The sequence below is a fragment of the Barbus barbus genome, assembly GCF_936440315.1.
Source record: "Barbus barbus genome assembly, chromosome: 25".
NCBI lineage: Eukaryota > Metazoa > Chordata > Actinopteri > Cypriniformes > Cyprinidae > Barbus > Barbus barbus.
In genome coordinates, this window is record NC_136753.1 from 30244594 (window position 1) to 30257693 (window position 13100).

Here is a 13100-nt window from a genome sequence, read left to right on the forward strand (position 1 = left end):
TAAATTCACACACATGCATTTATATATTTCAGAAAAATATGTTATGTTTATATATGAAATATATTTATATATAATATAAATTATATGAATATAAATACATACATGTAAATATTTTCTATATATATATATATATATATATATATATATATATATATATATATATACTGTATGTATATTTATATATACATAATAAATATACAAAGTACATATAAATATACACGTGTGTGTGTGTGTGTATTTTAACTTAATATATAATATGAAATATACAAAATTAATAATATATATATAAAGATTTTTCCTAACTGCTCGTGTGTGTGTGTGTGTGTGTGTGTGTGTGTATATATATATGTGCTTTGCCTTGTTTTGACTGTTTTTTGCGTTATGATGTTTCTTTGTTTTATTATTTTGTGTATTATTATATCATATTTCAAGATTTAAAAAAAATTAATAAAATAATACAATTAATAAAATTCAATTAAATATATAAATAATTAAATATTTGAATAATTAAAATTATTTATGTGTGTTTTTATAATATATATAATTTAAATATATTATTTAATTTTATTCTTTATAATTATTTATTTACATTATGTATGCGTACATACATACATATATTTTAAAATACGAGTGGTTACATCGAATCTCTAAACACATTTATGTGTGTGTGTGTGTGTGTGTGCGTGTGTGTGTGTGTGTGTGTGTGTGCGTGCGTGTGTGTGTGCGTGCATGCGTGCGTGTGTGTGTGTGTGTGTGCGTGTGTGTGTGTGTGTGTGTGTGTGTGTGTGCGTGTGTGTGTGTGTGTGTGTGTGTGCGTGCGCATACAGTATGTATGTGTTTTTGCATAGAAATTGCATTCCATTGCCCAAGGATCCATGAGGTTGTAGTCGACCTGCTATAAATCTCCAGTCTGTGAAGCTCTTTTTCTTGAAGTTTCGCTCTGAAACACATGGAAGTATCACCGATTAATGAGAAAAAAATTGTGCAGAAATCACTTCTCTCTCCTGTCAGCACGATATAATATAATCTCATTCCTCTACTTCTACCTGACACCCATTACATGTCTGTCTCTCAGCCAGTGAAATATCGGCCTGAATCGCATTAAAATGACAAAGATATAATCATAATTCCTCTAAACATCCCAGTCCTGCAGTAATGCGCACCGCAGTATCCATCTGAATAAACACAACTATATGACAGGCTCTCCAATCATATTAGTCGTCGGACACACACACACACACACACACACACATCCAGCGGGGGAAATGAGGGTTTTACACAAACAAAAGCTCTCATTAGAGATGTGTGGCCTGTGTCACCTCATCATGGAAATGTTGCTGAGCCTGGAGACACACATTCCAGCAAGCACAAGCACATACATACAGTATAGATATATATTTATACATGCATCCCTGTTCTCTCCAGACTTCACAACAGAGCTAGTAACGGTGTTCTGGGAGGTCTTCTGCATGTATGAGGTTGGGCTTTTACAGATTTTTCAATCGGATGGTTGTTTCACTATAAATAGGATGTTTCCATGCATTTTATTGACCACTTCTGAGTGAGGTTTGAGTGATTAGATCACAAAACATGTTGGGCTGCACACTGAAAAAATAAATAATGCTTTTTTTTTTTTAAGAAAAGTGGTTGCAAACAATTTATTTTAGCTACATTTAAAAAATAATAATAATAATGTTGAAGGTTAGTCAACTAAATTTATTTATTTAAATGTAGCTAAAATAAATTACCTTTATTTATTTATTTTTATAAATTAATGAATCATTTTTTTCAGTCATCTACATCTCACTGTAAAATAAATAATAGATAATGATAAATAATGATATTATAAATAATGATACTAAATAAAAGAATAAATAATTAAATGTACTTAACTTTTTGACTTTGCATTTTAACTTTTTGACAATTACATATGAAGTATTTTCACCTCTACTTACTTTTTTTTAAGTTTTCTGTACCAAAGTTTATGTTCATTTAACCTAGATTGGCTTATTTTCTTAATTCAACCAAATAAATAATTTTATTTCAATTGTAAATAATTATTTTGTTTAAGTTTTCAGTCATGTCTTAGTTGACATTGACTTTTTGTGTTCCCATTTAAATTAATTTCTACTAAATTAAATGTAAAATTTAAATAAAAATATAAATTTACAGTGAACTTTGGTCCTGAAGCATTTTCCCTCTACTTTAATAAAGTTATTCTAACTAAACGTATTATAAATTCAAATAACTTTACATTTGTCAAGTTGAAAACATTTAATATTCTAAGTATTGTAAATACAACTTAAATGAGTCAGTGCAAAAAGATTTTAATTTTTTACAGTGCTGTATTTAGCACTGTTTTTGATCTGATTGTGGACATTAAATGATAAATGTGTCTCATTTCTTTTATATTTTGAAATACTGTAGGCTACTTTTACCTCAAAATGTTTGTAAAAGGTGAAAATATCTTGCATAAATATCAGCTCCCAAGAAATTCTCTTGATTACATGTTTCTAAACTCAACGTTTTTTCCAATAAAGTGAAAACAGGAACGTCCTTTAATATTAAACTCTTTTTTTCTGCAAACAAATGAAATGAACTGCCCAACAGCTTGCAGTGTTGTTTTCTTTCCTAATCGATAATGCCGATAGTTTATATTATCATAAGTTATAGGTCAGCAAAATGCTAATGTAAGTTTCTCTTCAAATCTGAGCAGGATCAGCCAGCGAATCATAAACCCATTTGTTTTATTTCACTTACGGTATATTGAGCATCAGATTCCAGTCAAGATTTCCTTCACAACACAAAATAGTGACTTTTTGTAAAGTTCTCAGCGAGTTATATATGGAAAAACCTTGCAAACTCTGATATCTGACAGGTCGTCTGTACATTTTAAGTACACTGTACTCTCTCTCTCTATGATTTGTGTTCTTCTAAAGTGAATCTGGCTCGTTCTGGTCTTAAATTGTGCTGATGTAATTAGCAATTTAGCTTTGTCCTTGTGATTTACTGTTTGTGGCTTTCTCTCTGCTGGCGACAGTGGAAGTCTAAACAAAGAATCTTTACCACTATGTGATTTTCTATTAACAAACGACAGAATCGAAGCACCTTCAGCACTGCACTAATGGTAAATAAGTAAATGCATGCATAGATGTTCAGTTATTCAATTAAATGCACTTTTTTGCTTGCTGCATTATTGTTTGTTTATATCTTGAGGCTGTGTTGCTTTAGCAAAGTTACTGTATGGTAATGGTTGTCATTGCTTATGTAGATGAACAGTGCATGGATGAACAATCTCGGGAAGTAAGATTTAGCCTATCTTAACTGTACTTTGTGATCTTAAAGCTCCTTCAGATGTTTTAGTATAAACACATTGACTTGTACACACTTGGACTGCCACTGTTCAAAGGAGAAAATAAGATTTTAAGTGCAAATACTATTCAAATAGCAGCATACACCTTTTTCCTGCCTCATGACGCTTTGCACCAATTATATGAGTATCTTCTGTTAACGCTGTAAACAATCAGCAAAAGGTTCGCTCTATGAACACAATAATAAGCATTTTCATATACTGGGTGCAATGAGGTGATATTATTTTACTTAGCCTTCAACCATCGAACATTTCAAGGAAATTTAAAAGTGTAAAAGCTTTAACAAATTAATTTTGAACATATCATGAATAACTCGCAAAGATCCTCCTATCCGCAGCAATATTACAGACATGTCATTATATATAATATATATAATATCATTATAGTAATATACAGTTGTGTTCATAAATTTACATGCCCCTTGCACAATTGAGAGACACAACTATTACAAAAGGTGGAAACATTTGCTGATGCTCAATAAGGCAACACAATGCATTAATTGCTGGGGGGTGTAAACTTTTGAACAGGATGATGATGTGTATATTTTTCTTATTTTGTTTAAAGATCATATTTTTTTTCATTTGGTACTGCACTTCAGAAGCTATATAAATACTTACATGTTTCCCAGAAGACAAAATAAGTACAATTTACACCGATCATCCAATTCAAAAAGTGTACACCCCCGGCTCTTAATGCATTGTGTTGCCTTCTTGAGCATCAGTACATGTTTTCACCTTTTGTAATAGTTATGGAGTCCCGCAATTGTCCTCCATGTGAAAAATTGGATCTCAAAATCATACAGTCACTGCTGGAAAGGGTTCAAATATGCAGAAAATGTTGGAAAACCAAAGAATGTGCAGGAGCTGGAGGATTTTTCTGAAGAACAGCAGGAACTGCTCTGGACCAACAAGTGACTCATGAACAACTATCACAAAACAGAAAAACAGTCGTGGATCATCCAGGAAACAGCACACAGTATTAAGATTCAAGGGTGTGTAAACTTTTGAATGGGTTCCTTTTTATATATTCAGTTGTTATTTTGTCTTGTGGAGTATATGTAAACATCTATTATGTGAAATAGCTTATTCAGGACAGTACATAATAAAAAATTTCATGATCCCTCTTATTTTGTTTCAATTATTAATATTTAGCACATTCTGCAAGGGGCATGTAAACTTATGAGCACAACTGTATGTCTATATTTCACAAGAATTACATTTTACAGCATCCGTGTGAAAACAAACCTGGAAAGAGACATGAGGATTTGGGGAAAAATTAAGTGCATTCTATTATTCATGGATTATATAGTAAATATAAATAATGCAGTGGGCTGAAAAGAGCTATAGATATCATTATATCACGTCACGTTAATATACCAAATTAATGTTATTCTCCCGACTTCCGAAAATTAATGAAAATGTACAACCCATTCAGTCAAAATGACGGATAAGGATTATTTGTAGCGCAATCTTATGATTTGAAATGATTTGTTGCAGTCTATTTTGAGTAGAACTTCCAAAACCGGAAGTGCCTCCCATAATTGAAAACGCAGTAGGCTCGTTCGGAAAAAGATGGATATGACGAGAAACTATGATTGAAAAGTGTGTTTATTTTCTTGCCAGTTATTCTGTTGTTGGCTAAAAGGTAAAAAACAAATGCACAAGCAATGACGTGGATTGTACGCTCGTAAATATGGCGACCGCTTGTGTCAAAAACGTTCTGCTCTTCAGTATTTGTGTTAAATTTGTCTATTAGTACACATACACACCGAGGCGACCTCTCTCCTCTTGCCGTTCCAGAATGAGTGCGTTGATTTGCAGAGGCCGAAGTGGAAAGATGAGTGGATACGTGAGAAAATTGTGCTCATTTTTCCCGCCATGTTCATTCATTTGCGCGGTTCTCTGAGAAATAGAAAGCGCGCGCTTTAGTAGCCCGCCAAAATCACCTGCCAGCTTCAATACTGCACGAGCCGCGGGAAACAAACCAACGGATGGTCCAAAAATATGTGTCCATGAAGGCAATTTACTTAGAAAATGTGGTAGAATTCTGAAAGTGTGTTGTTTGGAGGATTTTCAGTCAGTGAGGGAGGGAGGCCATGTTGTGTTGTGTATTTACATTTTGTCCATTTTGAGTTTTTAAGGTCATTTGATTAATAATTTTCTTTCTCAATTAGGCTATGTATAACCCGCCAGGCTGTGTTTAACGCTGCTGAAAAAGAAAAACAATAGAAACCATCACAGAAATTCTAATGGTTTCCACTACAAATACCATTACATACCAACTTTTAACCATTAAACCCATTTTAAGTGTTTTTCTGAGTAGTGTGTTTCGGGACACGTCCCATTAGGATTTAGTGGTTTTAACAAGCCACCAATAGCAGGTGACCGATTACCAGTACAGTACTGTACAGTTTACATTAAAACCAATAGTGGAGTGGTATAATGTTTTTTTTTAAGAAAAACACTAGCTTCTCTATTATTTTTGTATTCTATCTTTTTGTTTTCTTTTTATTTATTATAGGTTATAGCTAATTTAAAAAAAAAAAAAACTTGTGTGCTGTGTTAAGCTAACGGAGACTTGCACGTCAGTGCTGTTTAGTTGATTTTGATTGTTCTATTGTGCACACGTCTGCTAAATGACTAAATGTAAATGTAATGTAATGTATAACAGTCAGGCGGTGGTTTAATTGCAGGTCTACAGGAGATGTTTTCCGTCAGTCATTCGCAAGAGGGCGATGAAGGGCTTCACTGGTCTCCATCTGCAGATCAATCAGAGGTGCGATGATGGACATAAACTTCGAGGCGTCACTGACTTATTAGTGTTCCTTACTAAACATTCCTCGCCTTTATTCCCTGCCTAACATTATGCATTCTGCTGACATACAGTCTCAAACATTGCTAGAAAGATCCACTCGCCATCTCTCTCTCTCTCGTTCCTTGTGTTTGTGTGTTTATGCATAAGCGATGCTTTTTAAAAGATGTTGAATTGACAAAAAATAAAAAGCATTTATTCTGAACGGAATTATGTCTCGCGCTGTCTGCACAGATTGCACGTTTCATATTTTAACACAGCGAGCAGCTGCGAGACAAGATGCACTTTAAAGCCATTCAAAATGATCTTCGCCTTTGGGAAGATTTGTTCATCTCTTTCATGCTATTGCTATACTTCGCTTTCTTGCCAAGTTATGCGTCTCTGAAGAATCTCGTCTATTTTAGCACAACCGTGTATGTGTGGATGATTAACTCTAGCAAACTTGTAGTGAATGCAAAATTCATTTGGAATATAAGAAGTAGGTACGCCAACTTTTGGCACCGTTCTGCGCGCGCTGGAGCTTGTTTGACCTGTTGGCGTTTAGAATCGATATTCTCACGTTCAGCGCGCGCGAGAGAGAGAGAGAGAGAGAGAGAGAGAGAGAGAGAGAGAGTCTACACTGAGCGTGCGCTTCGGAGTGAGAGAGAACGCCACACAGTTTCTTTTTTAAACACCAAACGGGTGCGGTAATGAGGGCATTAGGCGAGCACGCCAGCTGACAGCACAAGTTTGCACCGTTCACACGCCAACTTTTCACCTCCGTAAACGCGCGAATGGATGTGCGCTTCACTAATGACAAGGACTTCAAGAGCTGAACCTCCTTGACTGCCTTAATAACTCCGAGAGCACTGCTTTATTCTCGCAGTCAGTTACAGAGTTGGTTCCTCTCGGATGTTTTCTGCTTGGTGATCTGTGTTTGCTCAACGGGACTAGTGTTGGCGAACGATGAGGCTGCTCTGCTGGAGCGTTCTGCTGTTCGTCCAATGGATTCTGAGAAAGGTATGAAGCATGTTTCTGTGAGTTTAGCATCTGGAAATATGACACAAATAACGGGGTGATGAACGCGCTCCAATAACACGAGCGCGAACTTGCAGATGATTGTGGGCTGCGTTCCAAATCAGAACTTATTAAAGTAGCCTACTTGCGCTAAAGTGATTGTTTTTGCGCTGTTCTTTAAAAAACTAAAAATTACCATAAAGCTCAAAAATCACAGTATGATTTCTGGTGGTGAGCTCGAAGAGCTGAAATGCTCTTAAACATCTACTGTAACTTTAATATTATGAGGATATAAGTTTGCATAGCGTTTTAAATATTTAAATCTAGTATCACATATGTGACCCTGGAGCACAAAACCAGTCATCATTTTTTGAAATTGAGATTTATGCATTATCTGAAAGCTGAATAAATAATCTTTACATTGATGTATGGTTTGTTAGGATAGGACAATATTTGGCAACTATTTAAAAATCTGGAATCTGAGGGTGCAAAAAAAATCTAAATATTGAGAAAATCTCCTTTAAAGTTGTTCAAATTAAGTTCTTAGCAATGCATATTACTAATCAAAAATGAAGCTTTGATATATTTACGATAGGAAATTTTACAAATATTTTAATTGAACATGATCTTAATATCCTAATGATTTTTGTCATACAAGAAAAATGTATAATTTTGATGCATACAATGTATTGTTGGCTATTTCTACAAATATACCTGTGTTACTCATGACTGCTTTTGTGCTGCAGGGTCACATATGTGTTCACGTTCTGTATCTAAAGTGCATGCATGTGTGTGTTTGTGTTTGTGTGTGTGTGTGTGTGTGTGTGTGTGTGTTAGAGGAAATAGAGCTAGAGGTGTTGGGATGTGCATCTGTCTCTTGGAAGCAATTTTAAATTGATACCATATGCATATATTGGAAAATACTACTTAACACTTAAATTAAAATATAATTTCTCTGATTATACTCATGCGGGTTTATGTCTGTTCACACCTATATGAAAGTCTCTCATAAACAGGCATCTGTGTGAGCAGTTACACCCATATCGCTGTCAGACGCTGACCACTTCATGCTGGCCTTGCAGTGGCCTGATGTGAAGAATACAGAATTTTATTTTCACATTTATGCATCGTGCTTTAGAGAACAGTTTCCTTGCAGCTGTTTAGAAGCAACAAAATCCTGCAACTGAGAATAACATCAGGCTTTAGACTTAGAGAAGAGCATTAATGTGACAGCAAAACAGCTTTCTGTTGGCTTGCCTGAAATAAAACATTTTATGATGAAGTTTCATTATCGGATGTGAACAAAAACGAGTCTTTCTGACAACTTGCAGCTTGTCTGGAGACTTAAAAAGCATTTTTATCTTTCCTGTTTATGATCTGGTTCGTCATCACTTTTCTTCAAACCATCACAGTTATTCGCTGAGGAATCAAATACACAATCAGCTGCTTAACACACACTCAAGTGTATTTTAAGAACAAAAAAACGAGTTTTGGGGTTGGGCGAGTGCATTTTTTCATAAATCACGCAGCATCTTATTGATGATCCCATTACTTCCCTCTGTAAGTGTGATCATGTCATAATGACCCAACAGTAAATCGCAGTCATGAATCACAGTCGAATCTTTTATGCTTGCACGGCTCCGCTTTATTAATATCTCTATTCTCTTCTCCACATTTGTTCAATATAATCTCATTTTTTAATATGACTCATTTGTAGGCATCAAAGATCCATACCTCATGCTTTATAAGTGGAATGATTATTAAAGCATATTTTACTTTAGCCTACATTTTTATGGCAGCGCACGTCGAGAGGCTGAGATCTACAGCGGTTTCTCTTAAGCCCATCTCTTGATGTTTGTTCCCACAATGCAACTTGAGCGTATGAAATTGCACGTATTTTAAGCTGGTTTTCCGGGCCCATCACATGTCAGAAGTGTGCTCAGCGGAACGGTGTGTTAGTGCGTTGTGAAATGAATGCAGTCTTATCCGCTCCTAATAAATGGATCCAATTTACAAAGCTGTATTCAAAAAAAAAGTTGCAGCAGCAGGAGGTTGTTCTCACCCTCTCGTTCAAACCCCACCCGCTTACTTGTGTAATCCATCATATTAATGATAAAAGCAATCGTATTACTGACTCCAGCCAGAGTGGTGCCTTTATTTCTGAATTTCATGTCTCATCTTTGATGATTGATATGATAAGAGGATATTGTGTTGCTATTAAAGAGCAGCGCTTAATGTTTTTCACATGCAGGCTTTATTTTTGCCCTGGTTTGTGCTGTTTTGTCGCTCTGATTGACAGGTGATGGAATCTGAGTGTTATTAGATTACAGGTTGTGATGATCATAGATATGTGGTTAATGCATGCTAAAGATATCATGTGGCGTGAATTTTAACATGCATTCATTAAAAACAGTGTTGCATTGTTGGAAATTGATTTTAAAGGATCTCAGCGGATGTTAGTGGTATGTTTTGTGGGTTATTCCCTATAATGATGATGTGTCTGCTGATTGACAGTGTCTTGAGGTTAATGAATACAGTAAATAAACGGCTCTCCGTTGACTGAAGTCTGCAATTAAAGTGAATTATTGGGGAAGCCCTGCGCTGTGGTTTTCATATTGACGCAGCAGTGGATTTGTCTCACTTAAACCGTGTCCTAACCAGGCGCAACACGACTAGATTCCTGCGACAAGTAATTCATCTGTCCAAGCTGAAAGCCAAGGACTAATGTGTCATAGAGCGCAACAGTGACAGTGCTATTTCACCACTTATTTCAAATACACTTAAATTCTTTCATGAATAAATTAATATATTTGATTTAAAATGTAACTAGTTATTTTAAGCCATTTATTATAAGAATAAAATATAACAAAATTTTTGCAATTGAAAAAAATTGAATATTTACAGCTGTACGGTATTGTGAGTGTTGGTAGACTCGATGACGTCAAACGCTGTGGTTCGCGGTCACTGTTGTGTTCTATATATGGTCATGTGGAACAGGATTTTGGACCAATGAGAGCTGACTGTGGGCGGAGCCAATCATGTGTGTGACGCCGCATAAATAGACTCCAAACTATATGTTGTGTGACTCGTTGCAGGTAATGATGACGAGAAACTGCTGCTCTGAATGTGTCAGAAGCTAGAAATTAGACTACGCCAAAAACCAAACTGTGATGTTTTTAAATGTGCTATAGACATGTTGATTCATTGAAAACCCAACAGTTAAAAATACTAAATGAAAGAAGTTAATTTCATTCCATTTTTACTGTAATAACAAATTATATTAAGCAGAACATGAGAACTGAACCAGTTATTGGAATTTCTGTCATTTCTATTGATTTTAAGTCATTTATTATAAGAATAATTTACTAGAAAATTTGTACAATAAATATTTTTAGAAAAAAATTACTATTATTGATATTATTATTGTTGTTATTATGCAAGATAAAATAATATTTAGAAAGACAAATATACTGATAAATCTGACAAATTCAATTCAAACATGCATCAATATCTTTCTTGAAAATTCAAAAGAAGGAATTATCTTTGAAAATGTTAATTTATGCATGTCAATTTGGCCAGAATTAGTAATAAATTAATTGTAAACTTAAAATAGGAATTTCAGAGTCATGCATTTTTTTTGGCTTATACAGACATTTGAATATATTATTTTTTAATAAAGTTTGAAAAGTCCACCTAAAATGCTTTGCAATAAACAAATGGATAATAGTTTCTTCAAACTGATGACAAAATGACTTAAATGTTTAAAATGAGCTAATGCAGCACAACTCGTAACCGTTTTATCACAACCTAATTTAATTTTGTGAAATGCATTTAAATTTGTGAAAGATTCAATTAATGCATTTGTCTTTTTGACAGCATGAGCTGAATTTGGGCAGCAGATTTCTGGTTCCCAGCATGCTTTGCTTCAGACTGTAAAGTGTTGATGAAAATAGGTGGAGATGTTGGAGTTTTGCCTGATTATAAATATGCTTTATTTGAGAAGCATAAGCGTTCAGAAGAGTCTTGTTCTTTTATGCTGTCACAGCTGGTTAGGACTCCGTGTTAGTGTCAGTTCAGATGATTTGATCGCACAGACGTTTTAAATATATATATATCTGTGAGATTTTAAGCACGGCTCCTCTACATCACTTCAGCTGCAGGCGAAGGCCCAGAGTAACAAGCGTAGCTGTGATTCTTTGTGTTCATTACATTATTTATCACACATCTTTGATCAATAAATAAAAGCAAGACAAGTGATATAAATGGCAGCTTGAAACATTTTTTAACGATGTGAGTTTGAGTTAAAAATACAGAAATGAATAATGATGGCTGCGTTTACAGCGACGCCTGCCCAAGGTCTTTCTCAGCGACCGCTTTATTCATCAGCGTGACGGATGACGAGGAGCAGAACAAGAAAAGCAGACGCTGTCTCTCCAGGAACGGCTCCAGATCTCCTCACCTCTGCTTGCGTCTCCTTAACTCTCCACCGTCACGACAAAACCGTAAATAGACTCCAAACTAAATGTTGTGTCACCCGTTGCAAATAATGATGATGAAACTGCTCTGAATGCGTCCCAAACTAGAATTAAACTACACCAAAAACCAAGATGTGATGTTCTTAAATGTGCTATAGACATGTTGATTGATTGAAAACCCAACAGTGAAATTAGCTAAATATAAGAAGTTAATTTCATTCAATTATTACTGAAATAACTAATTATATTACGCAGAACTCAAACTGAATCAGTTATTAGAATGTCATTTATTATACAGAAAACTGTACTACAAAATTTGTGCCATAAATATTTTTTTAGAAAAAAAAATATTTACAACTATACAGGTATATTCATTATTATTTGTATTATTATTATATAAGATAAAATAACATTCAGAAATACAAAGACAAATATACTATCAAATGCAATTCAAATATTCAATTCAATAACTTTCTTGAAAATAAAAAAGGAATTTTCTTTGAAAATGTACATATATGCATGTAAATTTGGCCAGAAGTAGTAATCAATTAATTGCAGACTTAATCTGAGTCATGCATTTTCTGGGCTTATACAGAAGTTGTTTGAATATATAGAAGTTTGAATGTATATGCCGCTCGCTAGCGACCCGATCGTAGGCGATGAACAGATGCGTGTGTTCTTCACAGAGCTGGATCAGATCTCCCCCGGCGCTCGCTGGGCTCGACATCAGACCTTCTGGAGAGCGCCAGGACGCTCTGAGTCCAGTCCAGCAGACGCCTGTGAAGGACTGGCTCTCACCAGACTCGGCCGGGTCCAGCTCCAGGACGCTTTCTTCACAGGAACTGCTCCAAACCGGGATCTTGTGCCGATATTTGAGAGAATATATTTGATTTCTGTGGAATTAGTTAGTTGTTGACCACTAGGGGCTTTGCAGTGACCGGTGCTGATATATATGGAGCAGAGCGACTGATATATGTGACCCTGGACCACAAAACCAGTCATAAGGGTCAGTTTTTTTAAACAATATTTGTCTGAGATACAACTATTTGAAAATCTGGAATCTGAGGGAGCAAAAAAATCTAAATATTGAGAAAATCTCCTTTAAAGTTGTTCAAATGAAGTTCTTAGCAATGCATATTACTAATCAAAAATGAAGTTTTGATATATTTACGGTAGGAAATTTACTAAATATCTTCTTTACTTAATATCCTAATATTTTTGTCATAAAAGACAAAAAAATATTTTCAAATAGTTGTATCTCAGACAAATATTGTTCTATCCTAACAAACCAGACATCAATGGAAAGATTATTTATTCAGCTTCAGATGATGTAGAAATTTCAATTTCGAAAAATTGACCCTTATGACTGGTTTTGTGCTCCAGGGTCATATTTTTATTCTGTACACATCGCAAGTGTAAAGCAGCTCTGGATCTTCCTGCCAGATTT

At 34.9% G+C, this 13100-nt stretch overlaps 1 protein-coding gene across 1 annotated transcript in view; it reads left to right on the top strand.

Moving 5' to 3' along the window:
- The first annotated feature begins 6875 nt into the window (after window positions 1–6875).
- Window positions 6876–13100, top strand: part of LOC306844923 (neurexophilin-2-like) — a 77233-nt gene continuing 71008 nt past the window's right edge. Inside the window, exon 1 of the mRNA XM_079377369.1 lies at window positions 6876–7181. Within this exon, the coding sequence (XP_079233495.1) occupies window positions 7128–7181 (54 nt within the window). The 5' untranslated portion in view covers window positions 6876–7127. The remainder of the gene's footprint in view (window positions 7182–13100) is intronic.